This window comes from Epinephelus lanceolatus, chromosome 11 (genome assembly GCF_041903045.1).
Source record: "Epinephelus lanceolatus isolate andai-2023 chromosome 11, ASM4190304v1, whole genome shotgun sequence".
Taxonomy (NCBI): domain Eukaryota; kingdom Metazoa; phylum Chordata; class Actinopteri; order Perciformes; family Serranidae; genus Epinephelus; species Epinephelus lanceolatus.
Window position 1 is genome coordinate 1,461,105 of NC_135744.1, and position 18,641 is coordinate 1,479,745.

Here is an 18,641-nt window from a genome sequence, read left to right on the forward strand (position 1 = left end):
GATGGCTCTCTCTCTCTCTCCCTCCTGGAAGGCTGGTGCCTTTCAGGAACTCTCTTTGGTTTGTTTGGTTTGGGTTGATTATGTTGAGTTTAGCCTTGGTTTCATTTTACACATAGCTTGTGTCAGCACCCACATACTCATAGCATCCAAGTGCTATAGAGACTCACCTTGGTCTATTAAAGATAAAAACATTTTGAGTAAAGTGCGAGTAAACAACTTCATTCAAATGAAACTAAATGCATTTAATGAAATAAAATGCTCATAGAACCAGCTCCATCTCAGTTTACAGTTTAAAGCAGCTTGGCTGTGATCAACACATGTCTAAATTCATGTAAAGTCAAACTAGGTGCATGGAGAGTCCTGACAGCCACATGTAGCAGCTTTAAGGATATTATCTGGCACGATTGCAGACTTGAAGTGACCAGTAGATTACCACAGAAATTCAGAATAATCAGGATAATGCTAATACCATTGCTTTCATCTGTGTTAGTATGACTTGCCGTTTTTATTAATGAGTGTATGCTAAAAACAATATATGTACTATTGTGAAATTATAAAGAGCCATAGAAAATGCTCTTCAACCAAAATGAGTCCACTCTGGAATGCCTCTCTCATATTTGTGCAGTCAAGCTCATTGCTAGATAATGCCAACTCTGCAGGCCAACAAATCATGTCAAATTCTCACTGAGTCTTGGTCATATTTGTGACTCTCAGTGAGGCAGTCCTGGCCCAGAGGCTTTCATCACTGTTCATCATGGGATTTCATGATGAATGGTCATGTTTACTCCAGTGAGGCCATTCACAGCGCATCTGGCTTTTCAAAGAGTCAGGTGGTTGCTTACATCAGCCAGTGTGTCTGTTCTCCATAGAGCATTCGAGGAAGAACTGCTCTTTTGCAAACCCCTGCTGGGCCATTAATTTAAAGGACTAAGTGTATGAGATTTTCAGATCATCATCTGGGAAGGTATTCCTGGGGAAGTCCGCTAAAGTTCCTACTCTGCAATGCTTGGTCAACAGTATGGATGAAGGGGTCAATCGTTCGTCTCATGTCAGGAGTGAATGGGTCAAAGGAGGACGTTTGGGCTCCTGAGCGTCTGAAATGCCCATCCTGGTTGCTCTGGGCACAAAGTAGCCTCTCCTCAGTCATGGTGATGTTTAGAAAGGCAGTGATGATTCTCAGCTGAGGGATAAGAGCCCTTTGCAGCTCCTCGTAGTGCACCACCAGCAAGCGGCGTCCAAACTTCAGCCAGCTCAAAGCATGGGATGCCCACCAGGGGGCATAGCTGGAGACAAATTCTGGCCATTCTGCAGGTGAAAAAGAGCACAGGGTAGATAAAGAATGGGAACAGAGGTATGGAAACAAAATAGGGTCAAAAGAATTGCAGTTTTGTATCACCATATCCGAAGCAAAAATGTGTAAAAAAATATCTGAACAAATGTAATTTTTAAATTTGAAAGCTATGCATGACATTTTGTGAACAAATGAAAAATATTTACACAAATCATTTCCAATGTGGAGGTGCTTAAAGAAGACTTGCACAAAGGTTAGCAGTTACACATTACCCACAGTTTGTGGATGACCAAGAGTTAAAGGGGAGTTGTGGAAAGGGATGTGAGGCAGAGATACTGTGTGAAGTGAAAGAGACTGGTACAATAGAAGGTTAGTGTTATTAACTGGTTTGGCCCATTGGTGTGGTCCATTTACCTACATGGTCAGCAGTTGCAGCAGTGTCTGTAACACACAGCTCATCGAGGCAATGAAAACCATATGCAGACTAAAAGACTGCTGATGCTCATACCACAAACCATTTCTTGTCCTTGACTGTTTTCATTAAGATAACCTGATGAGACAGGGCAACAAGATGAGGGTATGTGGGGTTATGTGGCCACAGCTTCCTCTCCTTCTCTCACCAGAGTCCTCTGCTCCGTCAGATCTGCATATAGAAAAAGAGTCTCCTGGCTGAATGGAGCTGTCCAGGATTAAGCCAACTTTCGGTGAGTCATATGATATTACTGTTCCTGATACCTTTATAGAAACTGATGCTGCATGGAGGTAGAGCATAAATGTAACACAGATTTAGCACAAATTAGGTGGAGCTGACAGAGAGGTGACTGGGAATGTCCACACCTATGTTCTTGAGTCCAAGTGGACATTTGTGCCAAATTTGAGGAAATTCTCTCAAGGCCTTTTGAGATATTGCATTCATGAAAACGAGATGGATGAACCTTGACCTTTGACCACCAAAATCTAACCAGTTCATCCTTGAGTCTTAGTGGAACTTTGCGCCAAATTTAAAGAAATTCCTTTAAAGCGTTTCTGAGATATCGTGTTCACGTGGGGACATATGGATGTATAGATGTACTGTAAGCACATACATATGGATGGATGTGTGAACATACAACCTGAACACATAATGCCTCTGGCCACAGCTGTCACTATCAGAGAAGCATAAAAACAATGACCATGCTGGATGTAAGATTGGTTCAATCAATCAATCAATCAATCAATCAATTTTATTTATAAAGCCCAATATCACAAATCACAATTTCCTTCAGCATACGACATCCCTCTGTCCTTAGGACCCTCGCAGTGGATAAGGAAAAACTCTTCATGAACAAATCAACATAATACATTAACAGTAATCCGTATGACACAATGAGACAGAAAGAGAGACAGAGAGAGAGACAGAGACAGAGAGAGATGCAAGACAGACGGTAATGACAGTAGCTTACAACAACATTAATAAAAGTAATAATATTATAATTATAATTCCGGCTATTGTGGTACAATATGTTGAAAGTATATATTAATATCTGATAGTATACATATGTGACAATAATCATATGTGTATAATCACAGTAGAAGTATGACTAATGGTAACAGCAGCAGCAGGAGGCATCTGGCAGGACCACTGCAGCAGCACAACCACACACGTCACACTATCCAGGCACCGCTGTGATATAAGTTAACCTGTTAACCTGCGAGACAGTGGAGCACAAAGGCTCCGGAGAAGAAGCCCAGTTAGTGACATGCAGTATGGCCGAGTTAGCAAGATGCAGTAACAGGACATGAGAGAGAGAGAGAGAGAAGGGGGGGAAGGAGAGAAGGTGCCCGGTGTATTATAGGAGGTCCCCCGGCAGACTAGGCCTAAGTCAGCCTAACTAGGGGCTGGTACAAGACAAGCCTGAGCCAGCCCTAACTATAAGCTTTATCAAAGAGGAAAGTTTTAAGTCTAGTCTTAAATGTGGAGACGGTGTCTGCCTCCCGGACCGCAACAGGAAGATGATTCCACAGGAGAGGATCCTGATAGCTGAAGGCTCTGACTCCTGATCTACTTGTTGAGACTTTAGGGACCACGAGTAACACTGCATTCTCAGAGCGCAGTGTTCTGGTGGGATAATATTGCACTACGAGCTCTCTAAGATATGACGGAGCCTGACCATTTAGAGCTTTATAGGTTAACAGTAGGATTTTAAATTCAATTCTGGATTTTACAGGGAGCCAGTGCAGAGAAGCTAAAACAGGAGAAATAAGATCTCGTTTCTTAGTTCCTGTTAGTACACGTGCTGCTGCATTCTGAATTAGCTGGCGAGTTTTTAAAGACTTATTAGAGCTACCTGATAATAGGCAGTTAAAGTTATCCAGCCTTGAGGTAACAAAAGTGTGGACCAATTTTTCTGCATCTTTTCGGGTCAGGATAGGCCTAATTTTCACAATATTACGCAGATGAAAAAATGCAGTCCGTGAGGTTTGTTTTAAATGAGAATTAAAAGAAACATCTTGGTCAAATATTACTCTGAAGTTTCTTACAGTAGTGCTAGAGGTCAGAGCAATGCCATGTAGAGAAACTGTGTCATCAGATAAAGAGTCTCTGAGTTGTTTAGGGCCAACAACAATAACTTCAGTTTTGTCTGAATTTAACATCAGGAAAATTGTGCTCATCCAGGTTTTTTTTTTATCTTTAAGGCAATTATGAAGTTTAGTTAATTGATTAGTTTCTTCTGGCTTAATCAATAAATACAACTGTGTATCATCCGCATAACAATGGAAATTTACAGAGTGATTTCTAATGATGTTACCTAAAGGAAGCATATATAGAGTGAATAGGATTGGTCCGAGCACAGAACCTTGCGGAACTCCAAAACAAACTTTAGTACGTAAGGATGATTCATTGTGAACATTAACAAACTGAAAACGATCAGATAAATAAGATTTAAACCAGCTTAGTGCAGAACCTTTTAGGCCAATTAAATGTTCCAGTCTCTGTAGCAGAATTTGATGGTCAATTGTGTCAAATGCCGCACTAAGATCTAATAGAACAAGTACAGAGACGAGTCCTTTGTCTGAAGCAATCAAAAGATCATTTGTAATTTTAACTAGTGCTGTCTCAGTGCTATGATGCACTCTAAATCCTGACTGAAATTCTTCAAATAAATTATTATCATGGAGAAAATCACACAGCTGGTCTGCGACTACTTTCTCAAGGATATTTAAAAGAAAGGGAAGATTAGATTTTGGTCTATAGTTGGCTAACACCTCAAATCAAAGGTAATCAAATAATGATCCGATAGTGAGGGATTCTGTGGAAAGACTCATTGGTGTAAAATTACACCCTGACTGGTTAATTGTCACACAGCCACCTGTCAGCAGTTGCCTGGCTGTTTACACCAGACGCACATTTTTCTGTGCCAGTCAGCAAGTGATTCTGCTCTCTGCTCTGCTTAAATCACATGTAGAGCTCTGTCTCTGTCTGCTTGTGTGTATGTGATTGTGTGTGTGTGTGTGTGTGTGGCTCTGCTCATCTCTCTTGCTCTCTGTTTAGACACAACTGACAAATATTTTATCATATTAAATATATACAGTACAGGCCAAAAGTTTGGACACACCTTCTCATTCAATGCGTTATCTTTATTTTCATGACTATTTACATTGTAGATTCTCACTGAAGGCATCAAAACTATGAATGAACACGTGGAGTTATGTACTTAACAAAAAAAGGTGAAATAACTGAAAACATGTTTTATATTCTAGTTTCTTCAAAATAGCCACCCTTTGCTCTGATTACTGCTTTGCACACTCTTGGCATTCTCTCGATGAGCTTCAAGAGGTAGTCACCTGAAATGGTTTTCCAACAGTCTTGAAGGAGTTCCCAGAGGTGTTTAGCACCTTTGCCTTCACTCTGCGGTCCAGCTCACCCAAAACCATCTCGATTGGGTTCAGGTCCGGTGACTGTGGAGGCCAGGTCATCTGCCGCAGCACTCCATCACTCTCCTTCTTGGTCAAATAGCCCTTACACAGCCTGGAGGTGTGTTTGGGGTCATTGTCCTGTTGAAAAATAAATGATCGTCCAACTAAACGCAAACCGGATGGGATGGCATGTCGCTGCAGGATGCTGTGGTAGCCATGCTGGTTTAGTGTGCCTTCAATTTTGAATAAATCCCCAACAGTGTCACCAGCAAAACACCCCCACACCATCACACCTCCTCCTCCATGCTTCACAGTGGGAACCAGGCATGTGGAATCCATCCGTTCACCTTTTCTGCGTCTCACAAAGACACGGCGGTTGGAACCAAAGATCTCAAATTTGGACTCATCAGACCAAAGCACAGATTTCCACTGGTCTAATGTCCATTCCTTGTGTTTCTTGGCCCAAACAAATCTCTTCTGCTTGTTGCCTCTCCTTAGCAGTGGTTTCCTAGCAGCTATTTGACCATGAAGGCCTGATTGGCGCAGTCTCCTCTTAACAGTTGTTCTAGAGATGGGTCTGCTGCTAGAACTCTGTGTGGCATTCATCTGGTCTCTGATCTGAGCTGCTGTTAACTTGCCATTTCTGAGGCTGGTGACTCAGATGAACTTATCCTCAGAAGCAGAGGTGACTCTTGGTCTTCCTTTCCTGGGTCGGTCCTCATGTGTGCCAGTTTGGTTGTAGCGCTTGATGGTTTTTGCGACTCCACTTGGGGACACATTTAAAGTTTTTGCAATTTTCCGGACTGACTGACCTTCATTTCTTAAAGTAATGATGGCCACTCGTTTTTCTTTAGTTAGCTGATTGGTTCTTGCCATAATATGAATTTTAACAGTTGTCCAATAGGGCTGTCGGCTGTGTATTAACCTGACTTCTGCACAACACAACTGATGGTACCAACCCCATTGATAAAGCAAGAAATTCCACTAATTAACCCTGATAAGGCACACCTGTGAAGTGGAAACCATTTCAGGTGACTACCTCTTGAAGCTCATGGAGAGAATGCCAAGAGTGTGCAAAGCAGTAATCAGAGCAAAGGGTGGCTATTTTGAAGAAACTAGAATATAAAACATGTTTTCAGTTATTTCACCTTTTTTTGTTAAGTACATAACTCCACATGTGTTCATTCATAGTTTTGATGCCTTCAGTGAGAATCTACAATGTAAATAGTCATGAAAATAAAGAAAATGCATTGAATGAGAAGGTGTGTCCAAACTTTTGGCCTGTACTGTAGGTGCTGAGAGCAATTGGGCAACACTCCACGGGAAATTAGTGTGCTTCACAGCGCTTTCTCACGTAACACTGAGTAAATTATTAGGATTACCTACTACGTAGCCTATAAATTAGGATAATGTGAAGCACAGTGTCCTTGCTGTGTTTACAAGACTCATTACACATGTGACAGTTATGTTACAATCATTTACATGTCTATTCAGCAGCTATGATTATCATTAAGCTGTATGAGCTTACAAATACATTTTTTAGATATTTTTATCACAATTATTTCATTGTCCTCTGGTGTAAAATGGATAGAATGACATCAGCAATCCATTACTTATCAGAGCAATAGACAACATTAGTAATACTGATAACTATTTTACAAACACAACAGGACATTTTTGATAAATAAAAGTGGGAATTACAGCCACCTTAAGTGATTTGATCAGAACATTTTTGCAGATTAAGAGAGTAACAATATTCTGGTGACAGTAGCAGCTTGTCGCGCATATCACTGCTAAAGAATAGAATAGAATAGAATAATAATAATAGAATAGACATTTTTATTGTCCACCCATGTGAAAATTTATCTTCAGCATGACATACACTTAGACAAACATTCATGTGCTTAAAATACTTTCTCTGCCATGGGTTGTAATACATGAGATGAAAAAGTTAATAAGTAATAACTATGTGGGCCAAAATGTTGGGATTACAGTGCTAACAATTAATGTATATCTTAAAAAGATACCGTAAAAAAAACAACACACTCACTAATATCTGACAAAATATTTTGTTTAGTAAGATGACAGAGGATGAAAAAAAGATAGTTTATTTATTATTCATGACAATATTGCAGCACTCCAAAACACACAACAGTCTGGGATATGTTCAGTGCAGCATTTTTCAATATTGCTGTTTCACCAAGTTAGGTCTACTCAACTTTTCTTCTCTTCTGTCCCAAGTTAAGTTGAGTCTCACAGCATATAGATAGGAGCTGTCCTGAATTATTTGGAATGTCTGGTCACCCTAGTTTCAATGTTGATGTGAGGGTGCACAAACTACCCAAATGATCTCAGACCAGGTTGTGGCAGCCAGTTTTATTTATTATTTTTTTTACATTTTAATATTATTTAAATACAGTCATACACAACTGCAAAATGACTCTTTTTTTTGTATTTTCTTAAGTAATTTGAGTCACTGCTGTCTCCCATAATGGGCATTTTTAGACCTGAGGAACTTTTTTACGGTTTTTAGAATGAAGGTCTAAGAACTTCCTTTTTTGTTGTGTCTGCATTGTAAGAACCAGGGGTGATGGTAATGATTAGAATGCTGTTTTGAGGGACCATTTTAGCTCCTCTTCAAAGTGTGTACTCTCCCAGCACAATAGGAACTATGAGTGACTTGAATGTACAGTGATTGGCCCAGATGTCGTACATGTACGGTGACAGGACAAACACAGCCAATTTTAAAACTGCCATTTTTAATAGCTGCACTCATCTCTAGGAATCTTATAGAGTTAAGTAGTGGTTCAAAACCATGACAACCCAGAGTTGAAACCAGAAATCATAATTGTAGTCCTACACACTCCTCCAAGCTTCCACTAGAGCAGTTTCCCCTCCCATAATCCCATAACGAGAACATCCATGACAGATGGATTACATCCATGCCTGTTATGTAGTGGTTTATAATACATAATACATGTTACAATACAATACAGTATTACTCTTATACTTTTATTATACCATTCATGTTAGTATCTACAACACTGTTATATTCTCATTCACTCAGTCCTCATTGGGTTAATATTGCCTCAGGACAGCTCTAACATTACCTAAAGGCTTGGCAGACAGGGAGAGAGGATGTAATGTTTGGAATGTGATGCTTGGCTATTGGGTGCTTGATTTGACCACCGAATGTTGCCTTATTAGGAAGTAATGTCCCCACTGCAGATATGGGATAGGGGATCAAATTGAATTATAAGAGACACAGGCGGAGACTTGTCTAGGTCTTCTTCTCTTCTCTTGGTTTGCTCTTGATCTTCTCACCAGGCCATCTATCTCTGTTGCTCAAACCTGCAGGTAATATGTACCTTGTTCCAACTATTGTTACATCATTGAATGCACAATTGATATATTATTGAACTGTATTGATTGGTCTGTCATTATTATTTGCCACCACAGTGAAAACATGGATGCTTCCCACACATTTTTCCCTGGACAGCACAAAGAAAGAAGATCAACACAATCAACACAGTTTTAAGGTTGACACCCAAGATTAGTGTTACCAATTCAGTATCTGACCAAAATATTTCTCCTTCTGCTCCTGAGTTATGACATTGGGTAAAAAAGTGTTTTATGCAGTACATTATGATGTCATAATGAAGTTGAATTTTGACCTTTTGAATATACATTGTCTTCACTTCATTATTGTTATCCTATATGACATTTGTGTGAAGTTTTGTCATAATTAGCATGAGAAGTCTTGAGTTATGGCCAAAAATATATTAAGTGAGATCACACTTACCTTGACCTTTGACCTTCGACCACCAAATTCTAATCAGTTCATTGTTAAGTCCAAGTGGACGCCTATGTCAAATTTAAGGAAATTCCCTTAAGGTGTTCTTGAGATATGAGATTCACAAGAATGAAAAAGATGAGCGGTCACATTGACCTTGACCTCTGACCACAGAAATCCAATAAGTTCATTGTTGAACTTTAAAGAAATTCCCTCAAGGTGTTCTTAAGATATTGTGCTCACAAAAATGAGACAGACAAGGTCACAGTGACCTTAACTTTTGACCACTAAAATTTAATTAGTTCACCACTAAGTCCTAGTAAACATCTGTGCCAAATTTAAAGAAATTCCCTCAAGGTATTCTCGCGATATCTCATTCACAAGAATGAGACAAATGGGCTCACATTTGACCTATGACCACCAAAATCTAATCAGTTAATTGTTGAGTCTAATTTAATGATTGTGCCAAATGTGAAGAAAATACTTCAAGCTGTTCTTGAAATATTGCGTTCATGAGAATGACATGGATGCAAGGTCACAGCGACCTTAACCTTTGACCCTTGTCCACCAAAATCGAAAGTTACGTGTGTAACTACGGTTCTATGAATCCTGGATGACCGCCAGAGGCGGTGCTTTAAGCACTGAATGTCTCCATCTTGCGCATGCGCAGGTCAAGTATCTATACCAACAAAGTCACCAGTGACATCAGAGGATCTGTTCCTGCAGAATCTTCTCGCGAAACCACAAGGATTCTGAGTGACAGAACACTCTGGCAGTCATCCAGGATTCATAGAACCATGGTTACATACGTAACTTTTGTTCTATTTCATCCTTCCTGACCGCCAGAGGCGGTGCTTTAAGCACTGGATGACCCATAACAACAAAGTCAAGAGGAATCCCAATACATACCTCATTGAGAGGAAGCAGTAGACCCGGGCAACAGGACCACACCCAGTGGATGGGGAGTGGCAACATTCACCCAATAGAACCTGGAGAAGGTACTCTGTGAAGCCCATGATGCCACAGCACATATGGCCTCCAGGGGCACACCTCGCAGGGCCGCCCATGATGTAGAGACAGCCCGAGTAGAATGGCACCTCGCCCCACATGTTTTATATGCCTCGGTGATGATGTCCACAATCCAGTGAGACAGCTGCTGTTTGGAGAGAGCGCAGCCTTTCTTAGGACCGCCATAACAGAGAAACAGCTGTTCTGACCGCCTTATACTCGCGGTTGCAGTTACCTAGACTCTCAAAGCCCGCACAGGACACAGCAGCCTCAACTTGTCCTCCCCTAGCTTTCTGGGGGGGTAAACTGCGCCAGATTGATCGGATGATTAAGGCTTGATGATGACAGAACCTTAGGAAGAAAAGCTGTTTTTGGCCACAGAGTAAGCCCTGAGCCATCGGAATTCCACCTCAGACATGAGTCGCTCACGGACAGGGCGTATAGCTCCCCAACATGCTTTGCTGAAGTGATGGCAAGTAGAAAAGCAGTCTTTGCAGACATCCACTTCAGTTCCACCTGTGCCAGGGGCTCAAAAGGTGGTAAACACAGAGCATCCAACACTACGTGTAAATCCCATGCTGGAGCTCTAGGCGCTTGTGGAGGACGTAGCCTCAAAGCTCCCTTTAGAAAGAGGGACACAAGTCTGTGGCACCCCACCATGTTGTTATTGACTCGAGCATGTCAAGAGGAAATGGCTGCCACGTATACCTTCAGGGTAGCGGGGGACCGGCCATCCTGTAGGAGTGACTGTAGGAACTCCAGCACTTTAGGAACTAAACAGCGCACTGGGTCCTCATCCCTGTCCGAACACCATGCAGAAAACAACTTCCACCTGTTTTCATACTGGACTCTGGTAGAAGGCACCCTGGAATTCAGTACAGTATTGCGGACAGTGTCTGTGCAATCAGTCAGCAGTGGGTCAGGCCCTGCAGCGGCCAGACCCATAGCTGCAGACGGTGAGGGTTGGGATGCCAAATTCGGCCCCCTAACTGAGACAGGAGATCCTTCCTGTCAGGGAGGCGCCACGGTAAGCTGTGGCAGAGCCTGTGCAGCAGAGGAAACCATGTCCTCCCTGGCCAGAAGGGAGCTACCAGCAGCAACTTGTGGCCCCACTGGAGGACCCTCTGCAGTACCAGGAGAATCAGAGGGATTGGTGGGAATGCATAAAGAAGACCCTTTGGCCAATCGTGGGTGAGAGCATCCTGGCCTAAAGGGCTGGTCTCCTCTGTCCAGGAGAACCAGAGGGGGCAATGGGTCGACTCCTCTGTGGCAAAAAGATCTACCTCTGCCCTGCCGAATATGTCCCAGATGTTGAGCACCACCTCTGGATGAAGCCGCCACTCCCCCGGCGGAGGCTTGCAACGGAAGTCTGCAGCCTGGTTCTGCTCCCCAGGCAGATACATTGCCCTCAGGCTGGCTAGGCGGGGGCCCGCCCACATCAAGAGATCCCGGGACACCTGCAACAGCCGTACAGACCTGGTGCTCCCCTGGTGGTTTATGTGAGAGACGGCTGAGACGTTGTCTGACCATACAAGCACATGCCTCCCTCTCAGATGTGGAATGAAGTACCTGAGTGCCATGTGCACGGGCCGTAGCTCCAGCACATTGATATGCTCTGTGCAGTCCTGAGCAGACCACAGCCTCTGAGCTGTCCGGTTCTGCCACATTGCACCCCATCCTGAGAGAGAGGCATCTGTTGTAATGGCCTCTCGACGGGATGGAATGGAGCCCATGGACATGCCCCGAAGCAGATATGACCGCTCTCTCCATGGAGCCAGAGCAAGGAGGCAATGCCGCGACACCTTCAATTTCCTGTGCCGGTGCCATTTGGCATCCAAGTGGAAGCTGTTCAGCCACCTCTGAAGGGGGCGTAGTGACAGTAAACCTAAGGGAATCACAGTTGCAGCAGCCATCAGCTTTCCTAGGAGGAACATAAACTGGAGCTAGGGTAGCCACCTGCCCTCTTGGAAGAGGGGAAGGAGGCGGAGGATGTCGTCCACCCGGTGAGGTGACGGACAGGCCTTCATGGTGATCGTGTTCAGGGCCGCCCCCAGAAAAATTGTACTTTGTGAGGGAACCAGGCAACTCTTTTTGAGATTGACCACGAGACCCAGCTGGGCCACATGAGAGAGGAGCAGCGCCGTGTCCTGGGCCGCCTGAGACTGGGATGGTGCACAGATGAGCCAGTCGTCCAGGTATGGCAGGATCTTCATGCCCCGCGACTGTAGTGGTGATAGGGCTGCTGCCACGCACCTGGTGAACACCCGTGGGGAAAGTGAAAGGCCAAACGGGAGCACCCTGAACTGAAGATGACGGTCTTGAAAAGCAAACCACAGGAATTGCCTGTGGTGTGGCACAATGGGCACATGAAAGTAAGCATCCTCCAGGTCGATTGATGTAAACCACTCCCCTCTGGCAACAGTACGCAGAACCTCTGCAGTACTGAGCATGTGGAACTTCAAGACCTTCAGGAACCTGTTGAGTCCCCTTAGGTCGAGGATAGGGCGCAGTCCGCCGTCTTTCTTTTCCACAAGAAAGTAGGTCGAATAGAACCCCCCAGGTTGCAACAGGTGATCTATTGGCTCGATGGCACCCTTGTCCAGGAGTGCGGACAACTCCTGGTTCAGGGCCTGGGTTTTTGCCGGGTTGCGTATGATGGTCATCTTGACCCAGCCAAAGCCTAGGGGCCGGCGTCGGAACTGAAGTTCGTACCCTTGGGTTAAGGTGGAAATCACCCAAGGGTCCGTGGTGGAAGCAGCCCAGTAACTGAGCTGCTGCTGGGAAAAACTGCTGACGACCGACCCATGGCCCTCAACACCTGGCCCCCAGCCCCTAGAGGCTCTGGGGGGACGACGGGTTGCATAAATGGTCTGAGGTTGTCTAGAGGGCAGTCACTCAGGGACACGAAAGTCCTGGGCCGCCCGCTGAGCAGGCTGCTGAGCCGGGCGCTGAGACCTAAGGTGGCCACTGGGGTAAGTCTGTGGATGAGAGCGGTGCTGGGGGGCAGCCGAAGAACCCCTAGGCCTGCTGGGAGGAGGTGCACTTCTGTGAAGCCCAGAAAGCTGTTGTCTTGTCTGTCTGGCTTGGACCATGCGCTCGAGAGCCTCTAAAGCAGCTGACACAAACAGCTCACCAGGTTGCACCAGAACACTGCGGAGGGTCCTCCTGCATGACTCAGTGAGAGGTGACTGTGCCAGCCAAACCTGGCGACGAGCCTGGACGAGAGTAGACATCAACCGCCCAAGCTCTCTGGACATAAGCGCAAAAGCCTGCAGAGACACATCACTAAAATTGTGGATGGAAGCATCCAGCGTAGCCTCCTGCAGGGATGCTGAGATAGCGAGCATGAGGTGTGACAATGAATTACCTATGCGTCCCATGCGTGACGCTGCATCATAGGCTTTGGAGAGCAGGTCATCTGTGACCTGACACTGGGGGCGAGGACACCTTGCATCTGGCCTCAGAGCCTCATCAGGCGAGACAATGAGAGCAGCTATAGTCGGCTCAGTCGCTGGTATGCGACCCAAGCCAAACTTGGCTGCATCCTGCATGGCTGCCAGGGTTCGGCCATCGGATGTGGCATGAGAGAGAGCTCTAGTATCCCTCCAGCATGCATGCAACTCCCTCAAGTATTCATCCGACGGAGGCACAGTAAAGGTGGCAGGGGCCGGACTACGCCTGAAAAAAGCACTGGCAGGAGCCGGCTGAGCTTGTGGAACATCCAACTGAAGGCGGGCCAGGGCCATACAAATGATGGCCCCCATAGAGTTATCCTCGGAACCGGCCCCAGAACTGTGGGCCCAACATAGTGACAACCAGCAAAATTTAACCTAGAGAAAAACAACAAATGCTGGGAGGGGGAGCGAACACACTACCGTCACCAATAAGGGTTGCAACAAATAAGTTAGGCTTAAGCGTAAACACCTCAGCTAACTATAAAGTCAATAGGTTGACAACACACCTATGCTGGGAGCGGGAGTGAGAGCACTGCCTTCACCAAAAAAGGTTAGATTGCTGTGGCTATAAACACAAAAATTGGCACAACTGAGTTGCCACCAAAATGTATAAATTAAAGCAGGCCGAGCGAAAACGCCGGTGATAACTATGAAATCAAAGCAAACACAGCTAACTCTTTAAATAATTAATAATACACACCTATGCTGGGAGCGAGAGCACTGCCTTCACCAACAAAGGTTAGATTGCTGTGGCTATAAACACAAAAATTGGCACAACCGAGTTGCCACCAAAATGTATAAATTAAAGCAGGCCGAGCGAAAACGCCGGTGAAAACTATGAAAGTAAAGCAAGCACAGCTACAGGTTAGCTCAAGCGGGCACAATGCTAACCGCTAAGACAGGTAAACAAAGTATGTTAAATAACACTACAAATGTCGGGAGAGGGAGCGAGTACACTGCCTTCACCAACAATTAGTTAGCGTTATACATAACAGCGTTATACAGCGTTATACATAATAAGAAAAAACTTAATAAGTAAACTTATCACTAAGCTGTAACGTTAGAGACCAACCGCTTCTAGGATGATGATCCGAAGGAGAGTCCACGGCAAACCGCAACAATCCTTTCATTAGAGTGTTAGCTCGTCGCAGCCCTTGGAGGGCGAGCAGCTCGCAACTTCGACAAAGTTGTCACAAGGCTACCCGTGACGAACAGCAGTGAAGCAACGTTGAAATTTTAGCTTTTAGCTAGAGCTCAGTGACGTGTAGTCCACCTGTGAAAGCGAGAAGATGAACAGGAACAGATCCTCTGATGTCACTGGCAGATATAGGTTATCCGGTCATCAGGGGTCACAGGTGAGTTTGTTGGTATAGATACTCGACCTGCGCATGCGCAAGATGGAGACATTCAGTGCTTAAAGCACCGCCTCTGGTGGTCAGGAAGGATGAAATAGAACTAATCAGTTCCATCCTTGAGTCAAAATGAACATTTGTGCCAATTTTAAGAAATTCCCTCAACGTGTTTTTGAGGGAATTTCTAATGGTGTAAATTGTAAACTGACAGAAAAATGACAATAACCAGCATAAAACACCATGTTTTAAACAGAAACATCACAAACACTGACAAAAAGTGACATATATGTGTTTTGGAACATAAAACAGCAAACTTAACTGCAAACCACAAACTGCTCAGTCCAACACAAGGCATGATGGGGAAAGTGGGCATTGCTACAGTAAGAAATGAGAAAAACTAGCCTCACTAGCCACTACGCTAATTTATACAATGTAAAATGCCATATGTTAATGCCATATGTTTGGGCTAATAACATTAGCTTGTTGTATTCGTGTGGAAAATGTGTCCAGCAAAAGACAAGTGTTTTGTCTGTGAATCTTGTGAGTTATAGTCCAATCCTTTGCTTAATTAGCAAGACTGAGCTTATAAGTCCCAGAAAAGAGCCTCAATTGCAATTAGACCCTACTAGTCAGGTTCACTGTGTACAAAAATGTACTTTTGTGGGATTTTTTTGGGGATTTGCTGACCTATACATTTTTGGAATCTGCAGACCTTGGGGAATCCAAAAACCAATGTTGCCACTTGCACAGACACCTGTATGGCGGCCATTTTGTAATTTCAAAATGGCCGCCATAAAATACAGAATTTCAGCTACCTTGGCCTCTAAACAACCTAAAAACTCAATTAAACATGCCAATCATATGTTTTCTTGGTCAAGGAATCCAATGGTGACTTCAAAATTATGCTCAGAATCGTGCTGTGGTGCCCCCTAGGGGTGGGAAAGAAAATCGCTACACTTCTTACTGCCCCCTCAAGTCACATACATCACTGATTCTTGAGAGTTGGGACAAAGCATGTCCCGCATAGAAAAGTGAAATTTATATCAAAAATCAAGCAATTCTTAAACCCCATTAAATCAGGAAAAAGCATCGTCTGCGATATCCCTGAGGACCCCTTTCCATTCCTCTGCCTGTGGTGAATGCAAGAATACCACGCTCTTGTAAGTTAACCATTTTTTGATATTTTAGACAAACAATGTCAATATTGCTTAACAGCTGGACCAGTTGTCTGTAGAAACAGTGCAATACATATGGCATCGGGTACTGTGGAGATTGAGCCAATCTGGAAGGCACTGGGACAAGAGAAGGCAGGAGCATTACCAGCATTCCATGCATTCACTGGAGCTGACAATGTTGGGAGATTCTCCAGAATCAGCAAAACTAGATGGTTTCAACAGTACATGAAGGCTGACAAGGACATCTTCTCCGCCCTGGTGAAACTCTCTGACGAAGGCGACGTGCAACAGGAAGTAAAAGATGCGCTGGAAAAGTTTGTGTGCTCAGTGTACTGCTCGAAAGGCACTGATATAAAAAACATTATAGACCTAAGGTGGCATCTCTTCTGCAAGCACCTGGCTGAAAGCAGCAAGCTGCCTTCCACAGTCGATGCCCTTGCAGAACATATTGAACGTGTCCGGGTCCAAAGTAGGGTGTGGTGCCAAGCCACTGTGATGTGGCAAAAACCTTTTGACCCACTCCAACATGGCTACTATCAAGTCAAGTCCTGTAATAAGTCAAGTCAAGTCCAAGTCAAGTCACCTTATCATTGTAATTTTACCTGCAGAATCTGGTCTTAATAAAGTGAAAAGACAAGATATAAGTAACTGCCAGTAAACATCATTGGCCAATGTGTCCAACCTGTTTAAAAAATATGACAATAATTTGGATTTGCATTGTAATTACTGATATTCAGTAAAATACATCATGGAATCAAACAAAACAGAAATAACTTCATAAAATTATTTATTGATGGCTTTCAATCTAAACAAGATCACTTCTGCCAACAGTGTTTGAAATATTTTAGTTGCCAAGAAAAAAAAGGCAAACATATAAAAATCTGAAAGAATAAACCTGTTATAGAGCATCAGAAACATCTGTATGTGTTTCAGACTTCATCGCTGCAATGTTTACTTTGCAGGGACGACCTCCATGCGCGCGCACACACACACACACACACACACACACACACACACACACACACACTAACCAAGGCAGCAGCCAAAATCACCCATTTAGCTCATTTAACCCTGTGTTGCTCGTTCATAAAACGTACAGCCGGTCTTGTGATGAACCGGTCGGAATGTTCGCTCACGTTTTCTGGGGTTAATGTTAGCAAATAAATTAAAAAACAAGCCTCAGCCTGCGCTCCTACCGGGTAATCAACATTATTTTTTAAATTAATTTATTAATTTTATATTCAAACTGAAAACATGATCTGAATAACACTCAAGTCATTCAAGTCATCGTGTCTCAAGCCAAGTCAAGTCCCGAGTCTTTAACTTCCAAGTCCGAGTCAAGTCTCAAGTCTTTTATTTTTTGTCAAGTCAAGTCACAAGTCATCAAAACAGCGACTCGAGTCGACTCGAGTCCAAGTCACAGTGACTCGAGTCCCCATCCCTGATTTCTTGCATGAGTTTTTTTTCTAAATTAAATAAAGAGAATTAAATTAAATTGAACATTCCCTGTCTCTATTTACCAGCCATTCATTAATATCCAGTTTCTTCTTTTATCCAAGACCATTGCCAGCAATTCCAGTGTCTCCACACTCAATCCCATATGATTGGACTCATCGCTGAGAGACAACAGACCCGTCCTAGGACTCACTCTCCAGATCTGGACTTACACTGGGTTAGCCCCTCAGCCCCATTGTAAAGAATTTTATATTGGGAGTTTTTGAGCTTTCGGGTTTTGAGTTTTCTGTGCCGACCGAGTCCCGACTGTTACCAGCCTATGGTGTAATAAATGTATATCACATTTATGTATGGATTATAGTTTTAATTTACCTTTGTCATTGTTTATATAATCATGTGCAGAAATTTTAAGTATTTTGTCCCCGGACTTGGGGTCATTAAGGGGGATTAGAGTAACAATTTCCTTTTCCACTTCTTGGGGGTGCCACAATTTTCTTTCCCACCCCTAGGGGGCACCACAGCACGATTCTGAGCATAATTTTGAAGTCACCATTGGATTCCTTGACCAAGAAAACATATGATTGGCATGTTTAATTGAGTTTTTAGGTTGTTTAGAGGCCAAGGTAGCTGAAATTCTGTATTTTATGGCGGCCATTTTGAAATTCCAAAATGGCCGCCATACAGGTGTCTGTGCAAGTGGCAACATTGGTTTTGGATTCCCCAAGGTCTGCAGATTCCAAAAATGTATAGGTCAACAAATCCCCAAAAAATTCCCACAAAAGTACATTTTTGTACACAGTGAACCTGACTATACAGTATATGAAAGTAAAACGCTCAAATTATATACTAATGAAGTACATGAGGAAAAGAAAAATCACAGAGCTCTGAAAGTGCAACTGCCCATTATTACTACAGTAATCAATGTGTTTAATGTTCATTAAATGAAATCCTGAAGAGAGTAAAAAAAAAAAAAAAAGGTTTTTGTGCAAAACGACACACAATATGGTGTACATAGACACTCCTATACAGACCCTCTCTTCCCCTAAAATGAATGTTTCAGAGATGGTAAATTGCAATATAGTTCTTTAATCCCATAACACACAGATAACCATGCCTGTATGGTGTAATTGCTGCAAAAAAGCCTTACCTTCTACACTCAATAGCCTGCATTCTGTTCAGCCTCTTGGGTTGGTTGCTGATGTGAAACATAGCGCC

The 18,641-nt window shown here is 43.5% G+C and overlaps 1 protein-coding gene across 1 annotated transcript in view; it reads right to left on the reverse strand.

The window, feature by feature from the left end:
- Positions 1-223: 223 nt before the first annotated feature.
- Positions 224-18,641, reverse strand: part of LOC117266123 (sialate:O-sulfotransferase 1) — a 211,467-nt gene continuing 193,049 nt past the window's right edge. The window contains exon 9 of the mRNA XM_033641081.2: positions 224-1,305. Within this exon, the coding sequence (XP_033496972.1) occupies positions 953-1,305 (353 nt within the window). The 3' untranslated portion in view covers positions 224-952. The remainder of the gene's footprint in view (positions 1,306-18,641) is intronic.